Consider the following 24,042-nt stretch of genomic DNA (forward strand, 5'->3'; position numbering starts at 1 on the left):
TGTCGATCGTACCAAACACCTAAAAATAGAGAACATCATAGAATGTCTCTGTGTCCATCACCAATGTCTCGCAGTAGCATACAAGACCATCCTGTCAAAAATGCCCCTGAACATAGGTGACCATGGATTCCCCGCCTTTGGCCAGACCGCAAAGTGTCCCCTCATGTGAGCTCCAGACGAAAGCCTCCCGCTCTCTGTCAGATAACCAGCTCATCATGAACCTGGATGTCAATCCCAGCTCCAGGATTTGATTCCGCCAGACTGAAGTTGATGCGTCTGGGACGTCCCTCTCTGAAACCTGTGCACCTGTAGAAAAGTATAGATGAGGCGCAGCTGCCCCATCTGAACACCCGCTCACACGCCCTCTCTGGCACAAGAGAGTTGTGAGGGATGACCTCATCACCACCACTAGAAAGCAGCCGAGGAAGGGGCCACCAAGCCCTTCCCGCGATCCGAAGAAGAGGATCCCTTCCGCGACCTTGGACTTCACCTTGGTCGAAGGATCTGAGTCGGAGTCTGATGAAGGAGAGGACTCATCGGTAGAGTCAACAGCCCGCTTCGTCTTCTACTCCTCCTTCCTGGAAGCCGCTAACATCTTGCAGTCCTTCCACAAATATCCCTTCTTGCCACAGTGGTAACACTGGGCCTTCAACTTCTTCTTCCCGTTACCCCTCTCTAAAGCTACATAAGCCTCGCCTCCATAATGTGCCGGAAGCCGCCCCTGTAACCTCAAGGATATCTCATGCTCAAGAAGCATCGAGGTCATATGTGTAAAACTGACAGAAGTCGATGATGTCTGCGCTCACAAAGCATTGGCCACTCCATCAAACTCCGGGGAAAGCTTGGAGAGGACCGTCCCGACGAGATGCGCCTCGGGAAGAGCAGATTGCATGTGCCGAAGCTGGTCCTATACTTGCGTAACACGAAGAAGCAAAGACTGAATAGTATCTTTCGGCTCAAACTTCATCTGCTCAAGCTGGCCATAAAGTGTGACTGCCCACATGGTGGAAGGTGCCTCGTACATCTGCTGCAACTTCTGCCATACTTCAGGAGAGATCCTACAAGAGGTAACTGCCGGTAAGACCGCTTTAGAAATACAGCGAAGCAACGCCGAGTAAGCACGGGCATCGTCCGAGTCCCATGTGAGCACCGCTTCCTCATGGTTGTCCTCATCAAAGTCTTCAAGAAGAGGAAACGGACGGAGAGGTCGAGCAATAGCTACACAGACGATGTACCATAACCACTTCTGCACAAACCAACCTTTCACGACAGCACTCCATGTGAGATAATCAAATCCATGTAACTTATCATCAGTGGAAGTGCACGGAGGAGCCATATGGAGAGGATAAGAAGAGAAGTAGAGAAGAGATGGAATTGAGAGAGGAAACACAGCCAAAACACAAGCACAGACTGCAGAAAATGAGAGTTCACATGCAATAGAACCCAAAATCTGATCAATAGAAGACAAAATCTGCTGTAGAAAGTCAAAAAATCAGTCAAAAACTGCCAAAAACAGCAAAAACGGCCTGAAGTAACAGTCACCCAGCCACGAGAGACGTTGAATCAGCAAAACGCAGGCTGTAAACTAGAGAAAAACAGGTAGAAAACTGTCGCCAGCAGCTACAGATGAAAAACGCAGGCAGTAGAGGGTGCGTAGGCAGCAGGCGATGGTAAAATTGCAGAAAACGCAGGTCAAGCAGGTCGCCTGTAGGGAGCAGCAGCCGCCAGAGCAGAAAAAGGGGAAAACAGTCTTGAAATCAGCAATAAAACACAGCAGAAACACAAATCCTCAAAACTGATACCATATCAGAAGTGGAGTAGCGGTGGAAGCATAAACATGTGCTGAAATAAACTGCTGAAACACGAGACAAAAAGAAAAGAAAGAAAGAACACGATACAGATGAAAACTCAGATGTATGCACGAAAAATGGAATCCATATATCTGAACACGAGACAGTCGCATACAACAGTGAGTCACTGGCTGTGTGGGCACTGGCACTGGCACTGGCACTGACTCCTCTCTCCACAGAGTCTGCAGATGGTGAAGATGATGATAATGACTAAGGAGGAGCCACCGAGTATAAATAGGCTGAAAAGTGGGGAGCAATAAATGCTGGTCGGCCAGCATTAATGCTGGCCGATTGGTGCATAAAATGCTCCACTGGCATAAAATGCCACACCAGAAAAATACCTAACAAAAATGCCCAGCCCAGATCAAGCTCAGATTCACACATTAGCTGACAAATACTCTGCTAACAGCCAGAAGGTGCAATATAGATGAGACTTATTAAAAAATAAAAACGAGTGGCAACACATACTCACTATAGCTGTATGAGATTAGCACTTGTGTGAAAACCTGAGACGAGGACAAGTTCAAACCCCAAAGCAGAATATTCACTGCCATAAATCTGGCCATTTTGAAAGCAAATGCCTGTCAAAGGCCAAGGATAATTCTCCTAGAAATCCTTCTCATGTGAGAATACACTAGGGTTTGCAGAGAAGACACAGAGTGTATGAACACAACAAAGACAATAAAATCAAACAAAGCACAAATGAAGAAGAGAATGAGAGCTGAAAACTGGATGACAAAGAGGACTATCACAAGCAGCAGTTCCAGAGACAATGAGGGAAGAATGTGATGCCATCATGCCAGAGAGCTGAGTGGCAGAAGAAGTCAAGCTAAGAGCAAAATGCAGCAGTGCATTATCACAGCAAATACTATGGACCCCAACACGGCCTGGTTCTTCACATTACCAGATGGCCACCCCCATGGTATAACATGCTCCTCCTTGGCTTTTCCCCCAATCCCTCCAAACCACCCTTGGAGGTGTTCAACAGTTTTCTAATGACGGACTTAAGCTGCAGCTAAACTGTTGAGCCCTTGTTATTTTTTGGTTTTTGTTATATAAATAGATACACCTTTTTATGCCCCGAAGAAAACAAACAACTTGAAGACAAGCACAACAGCCAGAAACTTCCAAAACGTTTAGAAACAAAACGTCAGAAACGTGTTTCCTAAGTTTCTTTCAAGAGGGGGTAAAATAAGAAACACACCTTTTTTTATATAGGGAATTTTAATAGTTTTGACTAGGGAAAGAGGTTTTAAACCTCTATGGAACTCTCTCTTAAACAAAGAATGGCCAATTGAGCTTGAGTGATGATAGAGTCAATTGAGAATAATACGTTACATATCCATGATCCATTATTGACTTCTCACTTATGTCAAAGTTGGTCTTTGGACAAGCTATAAAAATGGTTTAGAACTCAAACATTATGTTTCATACATATCATAGAAAGAAAATTAAAATTAACATGTAAATAGCCTATCTACAATATAGATTGAGTCAAGTTGCAACATCATGAGTCTCATTTCAAAACAAACTGACAAAATGTCAAAATCGAGAAAGAATCATAAATAACTCATAAATGAGACTAAAGTCATATAATATTCACCTCTCAAGACAAGAATAGATACTCGATTGACAAAGTCCAATAACTAAACAAAATCACAAAAAAATCAATCTCTCGTCCAAAATCTTGAGCCCTCATGAGTCATTCCACATCATCATCATCATGTTTAATATTGCCCAATAATTTTTGTCAAAAAAACCATGTTTTGGGTTCCAACTCACAAAGAAAAAAAAAAAAACGTCCACGTTTTTTACTCTCAGAAACATTTCGTACTTTAAGAAGCGTTTCGTAAGTTTCAATTTCAAAGAAACATGTTTCTTAGCTGCTATGGATAGGATCTAAGCCTTTTTCATACTAATGGAGAATATATGGTGTGAATATGGAAGAAAAGAGGTGTGTCTAAGGCTTTATGGAAAGAGGCGTCTTAAAAAGTGTTTCCCGTCCCCCTTTTATAGTTTAAAAAATGGATATTCGTCAAATATAAATAAGCTTTTATAAGCTTATTTGATTATTATAAGCTTTGTAAAAGCTTAATGCATTACATGGTGCCCCTGCGTTGCGGTCGCCTAGAATCATATTTGGGAAAGGGCGGGCGAAGGGGTGGGGGGGGGGGGGGGGGGGGGAGGAAACGAGGATGCACCTGCACTTGTTCACTCACTCAACACGACACAAAAAGGTAACAGGATATGTGAGAGCAAGGTATACTCTTGTATTATTCAATAAAAGAAACCGTACAACATAGACACATCCCAGGACTACACCCTCATGACGCCGCACATAAGAGAGTTCACCACTAGGTATAGGGAATCACACGTAGAATGAAAACCAAGCACGGCTCGAAGTCACTACTACTCCCTATATAGATGTTTCCCGTAGCAATGCCATGGTATAGCCACAAATCCCTTACTTTCGCCCTCGCTTACTGGATTGTTGTCCTCAGCAATCTAAGGGTGGAGGCTATTTGACTCATCCGAGGGTCTTAACACAGCTTCTGCTAACAAGCTGACCAGTGTCTGCTAACAAATTGGCCAGTGTCTGCCGGTCTAGGACTTTGAGACATTCATGACGTCTTAACACAGCCTTTACTATCAAACTCGCCAGTGTCTCACACTAGGACTTGGGGGTCTTAACACAGCTTTTTCTAGCAAGCTAGTCAATGTCTCCTTATCTAGACTTGTTAGGGCTTTTTGGTTTTTTCGGGCTACCATGCAAGTCCACCCTCGACTCAACTACATTTGAGGAATGGAGGCATACAGGGCCTATGATGAGTGCCATCAGGATGACTCAAGGAACATTGGAAGAATTGGTGAATTTCTCCTTGAGCAAGATGGCGAAGGCATCTTTGCCACATTCGGGCGTCTCTGCTTCCGAAATCCAAGGAATCCTTTGTGCTCCCAGCACAGAAGGAAGACCTCTACATTGAAGGGGCCATTGGAATGGAGCATTGATACCTGCCGTCCACATTGGTTATCGGGATAGAACCTGCGCAAAAGTGAAGCATCAAATGCATTATGAACACAAACACTTTCTGGCGGGTCAAGTTTGTATGTGACTGCATTCAATACTTGAGTAATACGGTAACGTCCATATTAGCGGTGATTGAATTTGAGACTCATATTTTTTGGGAGTGACATATACTTGGAGTTGACTAGGATCGTGTCTCCCTTGGTGAAGAGTACTACCTTTCTCTTTTTGTTGGCTTGTTCTATCATGGTGATTTTGCTCTGTTCTAGGCTCTGCTTTGCTGCAGCATTATGGTCTCTCCATTTCTTTAAGAATTCTTCCGCATCTTGATCTTCAGCTTTGGCCCCTCCTGATGCTAGGCAACGGGGGTGATGACTTCTTTTCCCGCGGCTAATTCAAAGTTTGTGTAGCCAATGGCAGAGTGGATTGAACTAGTGTAGTAAAACTCCAACACATCGAGGTACAAGGCCCAATCCTTTGGTCCACCCAGGCCTTCAATGCCATGGTTGACTCGCTTTGTTTGCCCATCTGTTTGTGGGTGGAAGGATGATGAAAATCTCAACTTTGTTTCCACGGTCTTCAAGAGTTCCTTCCACATGTCACTTATTAATCTTCCATCTCTATCTGACACTATGGCTAAGGGTAGACCATGTAGCTTGAACATGTGTGAAGAAGAGACTGGCTACCTCCTTGGCATTCAATGGTGGCTTAGCAAGTATGAAGTGAGCTTGCTTGGAGAAATAGTCCACCACTACAAAAATAATGGGGTATCCATGGGATTCGGGAGGCTCCACAATGAAATCCATGCTAATTACATCCCATGGTTGGCAAGATACTGGGATTGGTTGGAGTAAGCCTGCTGGCTTAGAGCGTGGTGCCTTCACAAGTTGGCACGTAGGACATATCTTGATGTAGTCTATGACTTATTCCTTCATGTTAGACCAAAAGAACTGCTTTCTAAGTACTTTAAGTGTTTTGCTTTGTCCTTTATGTGTGCCTACTTTCCCATCATGCACTTCATGTGAAATGACTTTCTTTAGTTCCACGTTGTTGGGGATGTACAATCTCTTTTCTACAAACAGAATTCCCTCCTCGTGGGTATACATGTCATGTGGTGTCTTGTCAGCTTTCACATCTCCTATAATCTTGAGCATGGCTTGGTCCTATTCCAAAGCCTCCTTCACTAACTTGAGGAAGTTGGTACTGAACACAGTGATGGCTTTCAAATCAGCTTTATGACTTAGAGCATCTACTATCTTGTTAGTGGATCCTAGCTTGTGTTTGATCTCCAAGTCAAATTCAGTTAGGAAGTAAAGCCATCGAGCTTGTTTGGCAGATAGCTTCGATTGGGATTAGAAGTATTTGAGGGAGATGTTGTTGGTGAAGACTGCTGTGTGTTTGTCCTAGACATAATGCTTCCATTTTCTAAGACAGTGGATTACTGCTAGCATCTCCTTCTCGTGTGTACTCCATCTGGTTTCGGCATCTGTGAACTTCTTGGATTCATAAGCTATGGGGTCGCCTTCTTGCACCAAAATGCCCCCAATGCCATAATCCGATGCATCTGTGATCTCAAAGGGCTTCATGAAGTTGGGTACTTTCACGACAAGGATTTGACTCATACATTTCTTCATCAGCTCAAAAGCAGCCTGTTGCTCGCTTCCCCATGCAAACGTGTTATCTTCTTTGGTGAGGTGGAATAGTAGTGCGGTGATGAGGCTATAATCCTTGATGAACCTTCTACAAAATACTATGAAGCCTAGAAACTCTCGCACTTGTCTCATAGTCTTCAACATAAGCCAATTCTTAACGACTTCTACTTTCTTGGGGTCCACTTTGATACCGCCTCTCCTACAATGAATCCTAGAAATTATAATTCCTTTACTGCAAAGTCACATTTTTCTAGCTTGGCATATAGCTTATGTTATCTCAGCTTCTCAAAAACTAGGCGTAAGTGTCTTTTGTGTTTCTCTAGAATTTTGCTATATACTAGGAGATCATCGATGTAGATAATGACAATGACATTTATTTCGGGCCTAAATACTCCATCCATGAGGCCACAAAATGTGTCTGGCCCATTACTTTGTCCAAAACCTAAGACTAGCAATTCAAAACTACCACATTCGGTGCGGAAAGCTATTTTGGGGATATCTTCTTTTGCTATGCGAATCTAATGGTACCTTGACCTAAGGTCTATACGGCTACAAGAACTGCCATGCATTGGGGGCGAGCACTGACTATCCCCACCCTTGCATGGTCTATGCTCTCATCACTTCCACTGGGGATTTCTTGGATGCACTAGTGGTTGCCACTCTAGACCTACTTGATGAGGTTGTGTTGTCCATGGGGCATCTATTTTGATAGTGGGGTCCCCCGCATTTGAAACATCTAATCCCTATGGTTGGGCCTTGGGGTCTCCACCATGATGTATTTGATCCGGTGGGCCCATATGATGCACTCGGAGTTGGTCTATAGTCGTTACCTCCTCCTCCCCTATCTACTAACTTCTCCTCTTGGTACTAGGGCATATTGTAACGCGGCTGGGGTTATGCTTGAGTTTTGATTCCGCGTCTCCGGGAATGGGTCTCTAGGGGTATTGGTTCTCGGGGTCCAAGAGTCGTTATTGAGGTTTGTGTTGAATTTGGTCCTCCTTCCTTCTAGATCCACTAGTCTTTCAATCATTCTCATGGCCTCAGCCAAACTGTTTGGCTCCTGTCTCTCTACATCTCTTCTCGCCCATTCTTGCATGCCAAATAAGAATCCATATAGCTTAGTGTCAGTGTCCATGTTGTGTAACTGCAGCATGAGCTGCCTGTATTTGCTGACATACTCCTTCATCTTCCCTTGTGTCTGTTTGAGGTTTCTCCATTCATCACTAACTTTGAATTTCTCCATCCTTGGAATGAAATAGTCTTTGAGTTCCTCTTGGAGTTCTTCGCATGAAAAGATGGTGCCCCCTTGATCATGTTTCAGCACCTACCAACTAGTAGCATCCTCCTCTAAGTAGATTGCTACCACCTCTTCCTTCCTGTCTTCAATGATCCTTGCATACTTCAAGTATCTAACTACTTCGGCAATACATTTCTTCAATACCAACCTGTCTCTCTCTCCTTTGTACTTGGTGAATTGGGGCATTTTGAAGTTGCCGTAGTCGTCTTTTCAACTGTCACTCTCCTCCTCTTCTCTATGTTTGTGTCATTTTTCCTTCTTCTTACTTCCTACTTCCACTACCTTCTCCTTGTCCTTTCTTGTATCTTGTGTCCTCCTAGAAGTCTCCTCTCTCCCTAACCTATCCATCTCCTCTCGCACTTTCTACCTTCTCTCCTCTTCTTCTTGGTGTAACACCCACTCTCTGCAACCCTACTCCACTTTTAGTTTTCTTCTCCTTTCCTCTTCCTCCTCTTTCATCTGCATGTCCTCCAAATTGAGTCCAATAGGCTTGATATGCCTTCCAACTGCCTCTCTAGTGCGGCTACCTTCTCCTCTTGAGCTACTCTCCATTCTTCCCCTCTGCACTTCTTCCTCTCTTCCATTGTTGGGATGGGTGCGTTCTCTCTGTCGTCCTCCATATGGTCGTGGGGAGCCGCACCTCAGCTTTCAAGGTTGTCAACACGGGGAAACTGCATTTCGCCTTCGGATGGTGGATGTTCCGCAGGGAAGCAGCATCGCGTCTTCAGGTATTGGCTGGTATTGGGTTTGCTATGTCGAGGTCCTCACGACGAGGGTCGACGTGGCACATCTCGACGTGGGGTGACACGACATGGGTTGTTTCGGCACGATCTCTTTGGACACTGAATCTCTTCTCCTACTTCCGTGAGCACTCCTTTACTCCGAGCAAGAGTTGCTCCGATACCAAGTGTGATGCACCTGCACTCGTTCACTCACTCAATACGGCACAGAAAGGTAACAGGATATGTGAGAGCGAGGTATACTCTTGTATTATTCAATCAAAGAAACGGTACAACGTAGATACATCCCAAGACTACACTCGTGACGCCGCACATAAGAGGGATCACCACTACGTATAGGGAATAACACGTAGAGTGGAAACCAAGCAAGGCTCAAAGTCACTACTACTCCCTATATAGGTGTTTCCGGTAGCAATGCCACAGTATAGCTACAAAGCCCTTATGAGGGCGATAGTGGTGTATGCCAAGTCATTGTGGGGAAGAGGGGGAGATGGACAAGTTGTCGGGGAGTTTAGTGGAGTGAGGTTTGTTTTCTCATGTGGGGAGGTAGGGGGGTGCACTCTCTCACTTGCTATACCACGCTATCCCTTTCCACACGCATATACCATGACGCGACATACTCCACTCTACATTATGACCCGACACGCTCTCTTGTTTCAAACCCAAAAATCCCTAACCTCCTCAATGTTAAATTATAGAATAAATTATATAATCCTAAAATATTTTTTTAAGGAAGACTAAGTCAATCTATTAATAATGCTAATAAACTTAAGCAATGACATGTTACTTGGAAAAAATTAAAAATTTAGAGAAAAACTAATACTAGTCATGCAAAAATATTTGCAAAACTAAACGGCATAATGGATGCTAACACATCTTAATAGTAAAATTGTGTTTATGGAAGACAAATATAGGCTAAGTAGATTATCATAGCAAGTAACAAATCCACCATCATAGCCTATAAGTACTAGTAATATACCTAATGTTTCACAAAAATTGAAAGATAACATATTCGAAAAAAAATTAGATTAGGGAAATTTATTTATTGTAGAAAAGTTGGGTTATGAGCTATCCCTTACCACCTAGGGTTAAGATGAGATAAACTACTTATAGGCGAAGTAGACTGCCATGGAAGGCATCAAATCTACCATCATTGGCTATAAACGCTGGATATTTACACAAAGACTCAACTAAAGCTGAAAGGCAATGGATCTCTTAGCAGAACTTAAATTAGGAAAAGTTATTTGCAATAGAAAAGATAGAATAAGAGTGAACAATTACCACCTACGGTTAAGTAAAGTCTACAGTACTTAAAGAGGCAATATAAGTTATTGACAACTATAATCTTAAAATTTTCTAATAAAAACTTTTGATGCAAAGCTGAAATAGTATCTCATAATTATATAACTATTAAGTGGCAAGGAAGAGAGAGTATCATGCAAGAAAACCTATTATCAATTTACCATGTAATTAGGCAAATTCCAAATAGTTGAGTATAAAAACTTGCTGCATTGATCCAGGATTTAGGAGGAGATACAGTTTTGCTGAACCAAAAACTTATTTTCCACCATACACATTATCATCAATCAAGTATACATAAAATGATATTGCAAATAGAGTACAATCTATCAAAGATGTGGAACCAACAACATGCAAAGCCAAGAAGTGGCTTCTGATAGAATCACAAACTTCAAAGGCCATACATGGCTGAAAAAGACGTGCATTAAAAGATCGAATCCATGTACCAAAAGGAGATGCTGATCAAATGATGGCCATGCAGAAATCATCCCCAGGCACAAGAACAAAAGCTGAAATATCTTCCATTTGCAATCCAAATGTTGCGACAGCACAATAAAAATGAAGTAACCAAATTCCCGGCATGCAACTAGAAAAAAATTATTGCCATTAGTTATACCAAAAATTTGTGGATCAAAGGCGTCAAAGACATTATTCAAAGGAACTCGTTAAAAAAAAAAGGGGGAAGTTTACAGTGCGCAGTAGAAAACTTGCCCATGCACATTCAAGTAAAAAGCGAGAGCAGGCGGCGTATCGTCTGCAACCAGAACGTCAGATGCCATGTGATCCAAAGGCTATGTGATATCATAAGGTGAGAAGGCCATGTGATATCAAAAAACATACCCTGGCGTAAGCAGACCAACTTCGTCACCATGCCCGTCCAAAGAGGAAAGGGAGTAACCAAAAACTGAGATCTGTCAGTATTACTTACCATCAGAAGCACCAAAAGCCAGTGCCCGTAGGTAAGTGCTAGGGAAAAAAGGGGGTTTTAAGGCTAAATAGGTAGGGTCCCTAGCCTTAAAGCTTCTTTTACACCAAGTGGGGTACAACTGAAAGCATCCAATGCCCAATTGATAAGGATTAAGGGTCCAACGTATTCCCCATGCCCATTAAAGTGGATGTAACCAAGAGAATGTTAGCCTAAGTAGCTGCATGGTCATGGCTATGAACAATTAGGTAGGTAATAAGATTTTTAAATACAAAAGACACAAGCACATAACCAATGAAAGGATAATAAGATGAAAATTTATTAGAATGCTCATTGTATGCATGCCATAGGTAGTTCTACCTAGATAATAGAGAGGGCATTAGTTAGTCAGTTTTTTCTTTAAGGAAGCCAAGTTAAAAGAAGATTAGAGCTAAAAGCAATCAACATACATGATCAAACTTATAATTTAACCTTAGCCTAATGAAAAAAAGTAGCAAAGGGCAAAAAAGTATCAAGGGCAAATAAGACCTATCAATGTTTAAACTAAAGTATGGATCCAAGGATCAACCAAGTTGGGGTGGTGGTGATCATTACATATTCTCTTGATAAAAAGAACAAAATAGCCAATAAGAGTGAGTCAAGAATATTGCAATAAAACTATATTGTTCCATTGTTCTAAGAGTTCAACAATATTCTAAAGGAATAGACATACTAAGCAAAATAGGAATAATCAAAATTAAATCATTACCTTAACTTAGTGTCACATGGAATCAATAGCCAAAAAGGGCTTGACAAAGTCATAGTATATTAGGGATCAAAGGATCAACCAAATCAAGGTGGTGAAAATCACTAATCATTCTTGTGATAAAATAGCCAATACAAGTGAATCATTCTTGTGTGTGTGTGTGTGTGTGTGTGTGTGTGTGTGTGTGTGTGTGTGTGCGTGCGTGTGCGTGTGCACACGCACGCACATGATATAAATGTATAGTTATGTAATTACTTGGTTATTTGTAATTAAATAACTCATTATTCGTTGCTATTCTTGAACATGAAACTAATTAGAATTAATGTAGTTTGCTAATTCAGTTGTCTCATCATTACAAGCTTGACTTTGGCAAGGCATCTACAATTTTCATACGTACACTCTTTCACAAGATTATAATCCATCTTTTGTTTTTTTTATGAGAAAGGCTGAAATGTCTAAAAGATGCCTCAAGGGTATACCCAAGGTTTGAACTCACGCACCCATGTACACGCCCACATACCCTTTGGGCACAGCATAACCCCAACCGCGTCACAATCCGCCCTAGTACCAAGAGGAGCAATTGGCAGATTTTTTTTGGGGGGGGGGGGGGGGGGGGGGGGGGTGCGGGCGGTAGTAGGTAACCACTATAGACCAACTCCGAGTGCATCATATGAGCTTGCAAGATCAAATACACCATGGTGGAGACACCAAGGCCCAACCATAGGGATTAGATGTTTCAAATGCAGGCGACCCCACTATCAAAATAGATACCCCATGGACAACACAGCCTCATTAAGCAGATCTAGAGTGCAGCCACTAGTGCATATGGGGCAGAGGAACCACAGCCCCCGCACATCCAAGAAATCCCCAGTGGAAGTGATGAAAGCATAGACCATGCAAGGGTGGGGACAGTCAGTGCTCGCCCCCAATGCATGACGGTTCGTGTAGCAGCAGTCTAACAGTTATGCATCAACAAGGGCATAGTGAGTGAAGGGAATCAAGCCATTATGGTGGACACAGTGGTCACCCAGAACTTCATCACACCAGACTACGCAGCCAAACATGGGCTAAAATTGTCTAGAACCCCAGAAGGATTAACAGTAACTTTTGCACAAGGAGAGGCCAAGGAGATGAAACAAGTCTTTGCAGTACAAGTAGAAGCAGGAATGTGGAAAGCTAAACTCAACTTCTTAGTCATTTCCATGGATGATTTTGAAGCCATATTAGGCTTGGAATTCTATGACAAGTATGCCATCGCAATGTTTGAGAAAGGAGTTAATGAGATGATGTTAGATATGCAAGGAGAAGGCATTAGAGTACCCTATGAAAGAATGCAACTACCGAGCATAAGATCAATCAAAGTGCAAATGAAAGACAATAAGCCTGAAGTCTCATACCAAACAGTGAAACCAAGTATAAGCCAACAAGGAGCACCAACCCAAGCACCGCCATGTCAAGTTAACCATATCAAACCTTGCATCATGACTTGCAGTGCCAAGCAAGTGGAGAAGTCTATAAAGTAAGGAGACATGGTGTATCTATGCACAATTTGACCCATTGAGCAGGAGGTTACCAAGAAGCCCAAACCCCAAGCCAGTAATACAAGAGTGATAGAAATACGTAAGGAGTTTAAGGATGTAATGCAAATAGAACTATCCAAGGGCCTACCACCCAAATAAGATGTGGGTCACAAGATCGAACTCATTCCAGGATCCGCCCCACTGGCTAGAGACCCTTATCCTATGAATCACACAGAACTCACAGAGTTGAAGAAGCAATTGTATGAATTAGAAGAACAAGGTTTCATCCGCCCCAGCAAATCCCCCTTCGGTGCCTCAGTGTTGTTTGTCAAGAAGAAGGATGGGGGACTCAAGCTATGTCTAGATTATAGGGCCCTTAATAAGATCACTATAAAAAACAAATATCCCATGCCTATAGTTGAGGACCTCTTAGATAGGCTACATGGAGCCAAATACTTTAGCCGTATAGATCTTAGGTCAAGGTACCATCAGATTCACATAGTAGAAAAAGATATCCCCAAAATAGCTTTCCGCACCCGACATGGTAGTTTTGAATGGCTAGTCTTAGGTTTTGGACAAAGTAATGGGCCAGACAGCTTCTCTGGCCTCATGGATGGAGTATTTAGGCCCAAAATAAATGTCTTTCTCATTATCTACATTGATGATCTCCTGGTATATAGCAAAATTCTAGAGAAACACAAAAGACACCTATGCGTAGCTTTTGAGAAGCTGAGACAACATAAGCTATATGCCAAGCCAGAAAAATGTGACTTTACAGTAAACGAATTAGAATTTCTAGGATTCATTGTAGGACAGGCCGGTATCAAAGTGGGCCCCAAGAATGTATAAGCCGTTAAGAATTGGCTCGAGTTAAAGACTATGAGACAAGTGCAAGAGTTTCTAGGCTTCACAGTATTTTGTAGAAGGTTCATCAAGGATTATAGCCTCATCACCGCACCACTATTCCACCTCACCAAAGAAGATAACACGTTGCACATGGAAGCAAGCAAGCAACACTAAAGAAAGTCATTTTACATGAAGTGCATGATGGAAAACTAGGCACACATAAAGGACAAAGCAAAACACTTGAAGTACTTAGAAAGCAGTTCTTTTGGCCTAACATGAAAGAATAAGTCACAGACTACATCAAGATATGTCCTACATGCCAACTTGTGAAGGCACCACGCTCTAAGCCAGCAGGCTTACTCCAACCAATCCCAGTATCTTGCCAACCATGGGATGTAATTAGCATGGATTTCATTGTGGAGCCTCCCGAATCCCATGGATACCCCATTATTTTTGTAGTGGTGGACTATTTCTCCAAGCAAGCTCACTTCATACCTGTGCCAAGCCACCATTGAATGCCAAGGAGGTAGCCAGTCTCTTCTTCACACATGTTCAAGCTACATGGTCTACCCTTAGCCATAGTGTCAGATAGAGATGGAAGATTCATAAGTGACATGTGGAAGGAACTCTTGAAGACCGTGGAAACAAAGTTGAGATTTTCATCATCCTTCCACCCACAAACAGATGGGCAAACAAAGCGAGTCAACCATGGCATTGAAGGCCTGGGTGGACCAAAGGATTGGGCCTTGTACCTCGATGTGTTGGAGTTTTATTCCAACAGCTCAATCCACTACGCCATTGGCTACACACACTTTGAATTAGCCACAGGAAAATAAGTCATCACCCCTGTTGCCTAGCATCAAGAGGGGCCAAAGCCGAAGATCAAGATGCGGAAGAATTCTTAAAGAAATGAAGAGGCCGCAATGCTGCAGCAAAGCAAAGCCTAGAACAGAACAAAATCACCATGATAGAACAAGCCAACAAAAAGAGAAAGGCAGTACTCTTCACCAAGGGAGACACGATTCTAGTTCCCCCCCCCCCCCTTCTGTGCTGTGTTTAGTGAGTGAACAAGTGTAGGTGCACCCTCGTTGCCCCCCTTCCCCTAACATGATTTTAGGCGATCGCAATGCAAGGGCAGTATGTAATGCATTAAGCTTTTACAAAGCTTATAATAATCGAATAACCTTATAAAAGGTTATTTATATTTGACCAATATCCTTTTTTAAAACTATAAAAGAGGAGCGGGAGACACTTATTATGACCCCTCTTTCCATAAACCCTTAGACACACCTCTTTTCTTCCATATTCACACCATATATTCTCCATTAGTATAAAAAAGGCTTAGATCCTATCCATAGCAGCTAAGAAACGTGTTTCTTTGAATTTGAAACTTACGAAACGCTTCTTAAAGTACAAAATGTTTCTGAGAGTAAAAAAAGTCGGCGTTTTTTTTTTCTTTCTGAGTTGGAACCCAAAACATGATTTTTGTGACAAAAACTATTGGGCGATATTAAACATCATGATGATGATGTGAAATGACTCATGAGGGCTCAAGATTTTGGACGAGAGATTGATTTTTTTATGATTTTGTTTAATTATTGGACTTTGTCAATCGAGTATCTATTCTTGTCTTGAGAGGTGAATATTATACGACTTTAGTCTCATTTATGAGTTATTTATGATTCTTTCTCGATTTTGACATTTTGTCAGTTTGTTTTGAAATGAGACTCATGATGTTGCAACTTGACTCAATCCATATTGTAGATAGACTATTTACATGTTAATTTCAATTTTCTTTGTATGATATGTATGAAACATAATGTTTGAGTTCTAAACCATTTTTATAGCTTGTCCAAAGACTAACTTTGACATAAGTGAGAAGTCAATAATGGATCATGGATATGTAACGTATTATTCTCAATTAACTCTATTATCACTCAAGCTCAATTGGCCATTCTTTGTTTAAGAGAGAGTTCCATAGAGGTTTAAAACCTCTTTCCCTAGTCAAAACTATTAAAATTCCCTATATAAAAAAATGTGTGTTTCTTATTTTATCCCCTCTTGAAAGAAACTTAGAAAACACGTTTCTGACGTTTCGTTTCTAAACGTTTTGGAAGTTTCTGGCTGCTATGCTTATCTTCAAGTTGTTTGTTTTCTTCGAGGCATAAAAAGGTGTATCTATTTATATAACAAAAACAAAAAAATTACAAGGGCTCAACAGTTTAGCTACAGTTTAAGTCCGTCATTAGAAAACTGTTCAACACCTCCAAGGGTGGTTTGGAGGGATTGGGGGAAAAGCCAAGGAGGAGCATGTAATACCATGGGGGTGGCCATCTAGTAATCTAAAGAACATAGGTATATTTTGCATAATGTCTCCTCTTGCAATAGGATTTGCGATGGATAGACTTATTGCATCTTGACCTCCATTAGTTATAGGTAATGCCAAATTATTGTTAGGACCTAGACTTGAATAGAGATTTGCCCTAGATGCATTAGGGGATTCATGAGGATTGGCATAGCAAAATTAGAAGGAGTGGGTAACATAGGTATATTTTGCATAATGTCTCCTCTTGCACTAAGATTTGCGATGGATGGACTTATTGCATCTTGACCTCCATTAGTTATAGGTAATGCCAAATTATTGTTAGATGGACTATTTGCATCTTGACCTCCATTAGTTATAGGTAATGCCAAATTATTGCTAGGACCTAGACTTGAATAGAGATTTGCTCTAGATGCATTAGGGGATTCATGAGGATTGGTATAGCAACATTAGGAGGAGTGGCTAACATAGGTATATTTTGCATAATGTCTCCTCTTGCACTAGGATTTGGGATTGATGGACTTATTGCATCTTGACCTCCATTAGTTATAGGTAATGCCAAATTATTGTTAGGACCTAGACTTGAATAGAGATTTGCCCTAGATGCATAAGTCGCTTGTAATCGGGACTCTATCTCCTTTTCTTGTATAATGGAAATATCTATATTAGGAAAAGAAACACTACTCAACTTCGCTTGGATGTTGAAATCCAATCCATGTAGGAAGAACTATAGTTGGGCACCAGGTGGAGTGGGAATAGAGTCTTATAATTTACAGAACACCTCCTTCAATTTCTTAGCATAAGTTCGAGAATTCTCATGAGGCTCTTGACATATTATATTCAAAACATGCAGCCAATATCCACGACCTTTGTCAGGGGCAAACTTCCTTTGGAGGTATCCATGACCCATTATTAACTTGTCACTTATGTCAAAGTTAGTCCGTGGACAAGCTATACATTCATTCTCGATTTTGACATTTTGTCAGTTTGTTTTGAAATGAGAATCATGATGTTGCAACGTGACTCAATCCATATAATATATCATAAATAACTCATAAATAAGACTAAAGTCCTATAGTATTCAACTCTCAAGACAAGAATAGTTACTAGATTGACAAAGTCTAATAACTAAACAAAATCACAAAAAAATAAGTCTCTTGTCCAAAATCTTCAGTTCCAACTCACCCAAAAAAAAGAAAAAAAAAAACATCCACGTTTTCTACTCTCAGAAGCGTTTCGTACTTTAAGAAAAGTTTCGTAAGTTTTAAATTCAAAGAAACGTGTTTCTTAGCTGCTATGAAGACAAGCACCCTATAAACCTAGCTAGTAACAAATATAATGCATGAATTGAATGTTCTATGTGAAAGGAAACACAAAACAACACTCTCTCACTCTCACTCAAAGAACATATTAAGCAAGGAAGAATCACTAGTGATGCAAGAATGCGGGATGAAATGAATGCACGAGGTCCTATAAATAGACCCAAACATGGATGCCACACAAGGTGTGGCAAATGTGAACGAAAGTAGAGACTAAAGTAGCTGCGCCCAAGAACTCAATAGGCATGCCCAAATTTGAGTTGGAGATACTATCTCAACACTAGGCCAAGAGTTGATTGAGTTAGGTACAAAAGAAACCAACTAATTGTCTATGGTTGATTGGGTCTTAAAAGCTGCCATGAATGGCCATATAAAAGGATCACTGGTTTTCTTAACATCATGAAGACCATCATGTAGACTAATAGTAGTAGATATGGATTGCGATGCTATGGCCGCTTTTGCAGCATATGGCACCACTAACCAAGGGTCATAGGCCAATCATATGGCCTACTTTTGCTTTCAAGGGCTATTGTAGCCTACTATGGATGCCTTTTGAGATGGCCACGAACAGAAGCAGGGTGCTTTTACATCCTAACAAGCATATAAGGACTATATTTCAGATTTATATCATGTTTATGCTGGTTGGAAATTTCCAGTAGGTTTGGGGCATGTGGCATGGTTGGACAACACTAGCCAATGTTATGACTATGATACCTTATGGAAATTCCAATGCACTATGCTTTTCTTTTGGCACAATGCACTGCAACGGAGAAAGCCTAAACAACACCTACAACTTACCCCAACAGTCACCGCAAATGGTCAAAAAAAGGCACTTTAAAACAATCGGACAGTTTCCATTGGACACCATTAGACGTGTCGTACTGGACAGGATGGATCAGACTAAACAATCTGTCTGTCTAATATGGACAACCAGGTTCCAGTCCCCTCATTGGCACCTAAACCTCTATGTCGATCCTAATTCAAACCAAACTCTAGCCAACTCTCAACATTAACTACCACCAACCAACCTGACACCACACCTCCAGTCCCTCATCCCCATCATCCGGTAAGGATCCACACATCACCACCCCCCCAAAAAAATCCTCCCATAACATGTCCACTCAAATAGACCCCCCTCATCCTCAAAGACTTCTCTGGCAGACAGGCCTCATTTCCTCCATTCCTGGGCCAAAGACAGACTATGTTGCTAAGTGCCATTCCCTTTTTATTCTAACACCCTTCAAATTGTCATCACTGCCAAAGATATTCACATGTATAACATACGTTTTGTTTCAAGCTATCCAGTTTAAACAAATAAAGAGCAAGCTACATCAGAATTGAGGCTATGCCACATCCAGCCAACAAATGATCTTTAACTTTTTCATCAGCACTGCAGTGACATTATATTTTCAAACACCTCATATATTTGGTGCAGGGCTCCCTCATCCCAGTAATAAACAAGCTGCAAGCCTACCATTAGAAAACAAAAGATATCTTCCTGTTAAAACACAATTTTTATGATCTTATACGAAAGCACTGGAGCACATTAGAAAGAGTATTTGTACATAGTCAAGTGCAGAGACTCCAGTGCATACTAGAAAGAATAACAAAGTGAAGTGAAGATACCAGATTCTGACTTGCATCTTGTTCGTTGGCAAGATCCTGAATAAACCAAAGGGCACTTTGATTATCCGCAACATCTTGCTCAAGCTCTAAGAGCTCTACAATGATGCTCTCATCACGATTTGGATCAGCATAAACTTCCTAAGCAATCAAAGGTTGAGCAATTATATGCAAAAAAGGTAGAAGACCACATCCAGAACTATCCTCACCTGAGTACGCATAAAGCATTGAGATTCACACCTGATTGTCAGGCACGTCTCTGATGGAGCTCACATCCTAGCATTGCCATGACAAACAGAAATATGGTGATTAGACATGAACAGGTATATAAACGCATGAGCCCCAAAAAACCAAATAAGAGATACCTTCAAATACAAAGTCAGAGGAATTTAAACCAGCTCAAAGTAAACCAGCTCAAAGAACAGTCTGGAACAAATGAGCATCAATGTCCAAAATATATCTGTAGTCCTGTACTGCTACTGGAAACAATGGCTCAGTCAAACACTGGACTAGCTATTACACCCAAACAAGCAGATTGCCTCATCAGGAGATTGCTTCCAATTTTGTTAACCCTCTTATCAAGGTTGCTTTTTTGAGAAATCAGTAAGCAAAAAGTAAACCTTGGCGCTTGTGTGAACGTATAATGCACCTGTGCATGATCCCTTTCTAAGATGACTCTGTTACCCCACATCAATCAAAGGAAAACACCCTGCCACCACCTACAAAAGGCACAGAAGCAGTTCTAGGGACTTGTAAAATCCAGAAGCAAGTCCGCCACCAGCCACGCCAGGTTTGCCACCAGCAGCACCACAACAGCCTCTAGCAGCGCCTCTGCTCCCAAGCAGCACCTCTGCTTGCAACTCCACCATCAAGCGAACCAAACCTGCATCTGCCAACCTCCAACTCCCTGCCCGCCTGCTCCAGTCCTGTGCACCGTCGCCCCAGACATCCTACAGGCTGCGCCTCTAGCAGTCCTATACGCCGCTGCCTCCAGCTCAGTTGCTGCCCCACCTATGGCCTTAGTTTGTGCCACTGCAATCTTGTCTGCCACCACAGCAAAGCTCCAGCCACCCCCTTCAGCAGTGAGCTGAGCTGCCAACACCACCACCAAGTCTGCCAGGTCCCTCTGCCTGATTAAGCTCTATACCAACTGTATCAGAGGTAAAAAGGAAAAACTTACTAATTTTTTACTTCAGATTTACTTCTCTAGAAGGGGCTTGTTGCCCAAGCAAGCATTTACACATGCAGTTATGACTCTTCTTGGGTTGATAGAGCATTTAGCTCTACTGAGGATGCGAGTATAGGGGTTTTTGATAGTGCTGCTTCCAAGTACATCACATCTCGCAAAGATTTGTTTGCTTCTGTTATTGTAGCCCTAGTTGGCAAGTCTATACAATGTGCAAACGATGCATCATAGCCTGTTAGAGGTATTGTGGAGATTGTGTTGACAGCCATTGATGGCTCTACTCTCCGCTTGCAGGATGCCTTGTTTGTGCTAGGCATAAAGAAGAATTTGTTATCTATTAGTTCTTTGGCCAAATGTGGCTTGCAGGTCACCTTTGATGATGGCAGATGCATTGTGAGAGATAATGAACACATGACTTTGGTTTGTCATGGGTTATATGAGTTGGATGATGCACTCTTGATTCTGCTATGTCACAAGCGGAGTTATGGCATGCTCACATGGAGCATGTAAACACATTGTAGCTTGATGCTTATGCACCGTACACAAATGCTTCATGGTTTACCTCTCTTGGAGAGACCTCCTAAGCGCTTATGCGAGGGATGTATTTTGGGAAAAATGCATCGTTTTTCGTTTCCCCGTGATGTTGCTTTAAAAGCAACTGCCAAGTTACAGATTGTGCACTCAGATGTATGTGGCCCTATGCAGACAAATTTATTGGGTAGTGGTTATTGTTTTGTCACTTTCATTGATGACTTTACTCATTTTTGTTGGGTCTATTCTTTGGTGAAAAAGTCAAAAGTGTATGATGCATTTTGAGCTTTTATAGCACTTACTGAAAATGAATTTGGCTGCAGGGTAAAGACTCTCCGTTCGAACCGAGGGGGGAAATACATGTCCTCTATGCTGAATTCTTTTTTGAGGCAAAAGGGCATTGTTCATCAATACACTACTACTTATACTCCACAACAGAATGGGGTTGCAAAGAGGAACAATCGGTCACTCATGGAGATGGCCAGATGTATACTGAAAGCAAAGAGCTTGCTGCATAGGTTTTGGATGGAAGCAGTTATGTGTGCTTGCCAATACTTGAATAGGTGTCCCACGAAGGCATTAAAGAATGTCACGCCTTTTCAGGCTTGGAACAGCCGGAAACCTTCTATTGGGCATTTTTCGTACTTTTGTGTGTCTTGTATACGCACAAATTCCCAAGGTACTCTGGAAAAAGTTGGATAACAAGGCTGTTAAATACATTTTTGTGATGTACAACAATGAGAGCAAAGAATATAGGTTATATGATCCGTTCTCTAAAAATGATGTGCTTTTTGATGAAAAACCTGAATTATCCCTTGCTGGTTTTGTTACATGTCAAGCTGCCAATGATGTATTTGAAGGGCTGCTGCCCATTTCTTTTGATGATATAGCTAGAGCTTCAGCAAGTGAACTTAATGTCCAGCCAATTGCTCTATTGGGTAATGCAGAAAATCAGCCCATGGCTAATCTGAATATTCGGCAAGGTGCTGAATTTGAAATTCAGCGAGAGCTTCTACATAGTCAGGAGGCTAGACAAATACCTAGATGGTATTTGCAGACTATGAAAGATAGTCATTTGGATGCTCCTATTGTTGGTCATACTAGAAGGCAAACTCATATGCATGATGGTGCACATACCATGGAGTTTGTTATGGCAACAGATACATTTGATGATGAGGAGCCTGAATGTTTTGAGGATGCACAACATAGTGTGCATTGGATGGCAGCAATGCAAGCTGAGTTTGATTCCATCATAAAGAATCAAACATGGGATTTAGTGTCTTTGCCAGTTGGGAAGAAAGCCATTGGTACAAAGTGGATCTATAAGCTGAAAAGAAATGCTGATGGATCCATTAACAAATATAAGGCCAAGCTTGTGGCCAAGGGCTATGCACAAAAGAAAGGCATTGACTATGAGGAGACATTTACTCCTACCTCCAGCATGACTACCATTAGGCCTATGGTTACTTTGGCTGGCCATTATGGATGGACTGTGCATCAGCTTAATATAAAGACTGCATTTTTACACGGGGAACTTCAAGAAGAAGTATATGTACAGCAGCCCATTGGTTTTGCAGTTGAGGGATCGGAACACTTTGTGTGTAAGCTAAAAAAGGCTTTATATGGCTTGAAACAAGCTCCTCGAGCTTGGTATGCAAAGATTGATGCTTTTTTACTCTGCCAAGGGTTCATAAACAGCTCATCAGAGTCTACCCTTTACGTATGTAAAGAGGGGGAATCCTTGTTGATCATATGTCTATATGTTGATCTTTTGCTTACTCAGCTCATTCATGATGCTAGAGGCATTGGATTGTGACAGTCGAGATACATTGGTAAACTTCTTGAGAGGTTTGGCTTACAAGATTGCAAGCCAGTTTGTACACCAATGGAACCTGGATTGAAATTATCATTGGATGATGAGAGTGACTCGTTTGATATCCATCCATATGCTCCAGGAGTTGGATGTCTTATCTAGCTATGCAACACAAGGCCAAACATACAATTTGCAGTTTCAAACCTGAGTAGATATATGCATCAGCCACGCATGTCACATTGGAAAGCTATCAATCATGTTTTCCATTACTTGCAGGGTACTAGGACTCTTGGATTGCTTTATGCCAAGGAGAGACCACTACACTTACATGCTTACAGTGATTCTGATTGGCCTGGTGATTATGATTCTGATCACTCCACTAGTGGAAACAGATTCTTTCTTGGCTCACCTTTGCATCTCTTAATTTAGTAAGAAACAATCCACTGTTGCCACATCGTCATGTGAAGTTGAATACAAGGCAGCTTTCACTACCACAATTGAATGTGTATGGCTTAGACACTTGTTAGCTGATTTGAATATATCTTCTCACGAAGCCTACTCCTTTATTCACTGACAGTCAAAGTGCCATTGAAGTGGCACAGAACCCAGTGTTTCATGCACGCACAAAACACATTGAGATCCATTATCACTTTGTCAGAGAGAGGCCACATGCAGGTGATATCAGCCTTGTCTACTGTCCTACCACCAGTAATGTGGCAGATATCTTCACCAAAGCTCTTCGTCATGACAAATTTGAAGCATTTCACAATACTTTAAATTTGATCTCCCTTGGTGGATGACCCTTGTATCTTGATAACTCTTCACTCCAAGGGGGTTTGTTGGGTTCGATTCAATGCCTATGCTCACAGAGGAGTGTCAGTGATCTTCGGTAGGACCCTGGGACACTTTTTACTCTCCGTACTACAAGAGATTTCTTTCCCCAGATTTATTTCCTTTTTTTTATGTACCCATATCACACAGTTTTAGGCACTTATCATGTTTCACACTCTTCACGTGTGAACACCCTCTTACAACACTAAGGTTTAAGGATTGTACTTTGTTTGCACCTTACACTTCAGATTATCGCATTAGGTGTCATGCTCTCACACTCTACACTGTCAACCATACTCTCAGCTGAGCTTTGATCTCTTCTTCCTCTCACAAAAAGCATGAAAAATGGAATAGCAAAGAAAACGCAAGGAAAGGTCAAGACCACAGCTTTACGATAAAATATAGCTTATAAACTTTAACAATAGAGATCGTGGAGTCATTGTGGTTGTCCTTGGGTAGAGATTGTCTGGCACTAATAGTTCGTGTTTTCCCAACCTATTGCTAACTTGAAAATTGG

General features: G+C 41.6%; 1 protein-coding gene and 1 long non-coding RNA gene across 8 annotated transcripts in view; both read right to left on the bottom strand.

Moving 5' to 3' along the window:
- The window catches only part of LOC148030179 (uncharacterized), a 159,257-nt gene that overhangs the window by 37,709 nt on the left and 97,506 nt on the right, over nucleotides 1-24,042 (bottom strand). For 5 of the 7 annotated variants that reach the window (XM_087686453.1, XM_087686451.1, XM_087686452.1 and 2 more), the window contains 2 exons: nucleotides 19,405-19,440; nucleotides 19,168-19,305 (listed from right to left, as the gene is read on the bottom strand). In XM_087686453.1, the coding sequence (XP_087542579.1) occupies nucleotides 19,168-19,305; nucleotides 19,405-19,440 (174 nt within the window). Of the gene's footprint in view, nucleotides 1-18,958; nucleotides 19,012-19,167; nucleotides 19,306-19,373; nucleotides 19,441-24,042 lie in introns of all 7 variants that reach the window. The other 2 variants (XM_087686455.1, XM_087686456.1) reach the window with 2 other exon arrangements.
- On the bottom strand, nucleotides 10,209-11,693 carry LOC148030182 (uncharacterized). The gene is made up of 3 exons (XR_015692142.1): nucleotides 10,704-11,693; nucleotides 10,554-10,617; nucleotides 10,209-10,449 (listed from the first exon to the last, which is right to left on the bottom strand). It is a non-coding gene; the product is annotated as an uncharacterized LOC148030182 (long non-coding RNA).

This window comes from Lygodium microphyllum, chromosome 10 (genome assembly GCF_053477565.2).
Source record: "Lygodium microphyllum isolate KBCC chromosome 10, Lygodium_microphyllum_v1.1.10, whole genome shotgun sequence".
NCBI lineage: Eukaryota > Viridiplantae > Streptophyta > Polypodiopsida > Schizaeales > Lygodiaceae > Lygodium > Lygodium microphyllum.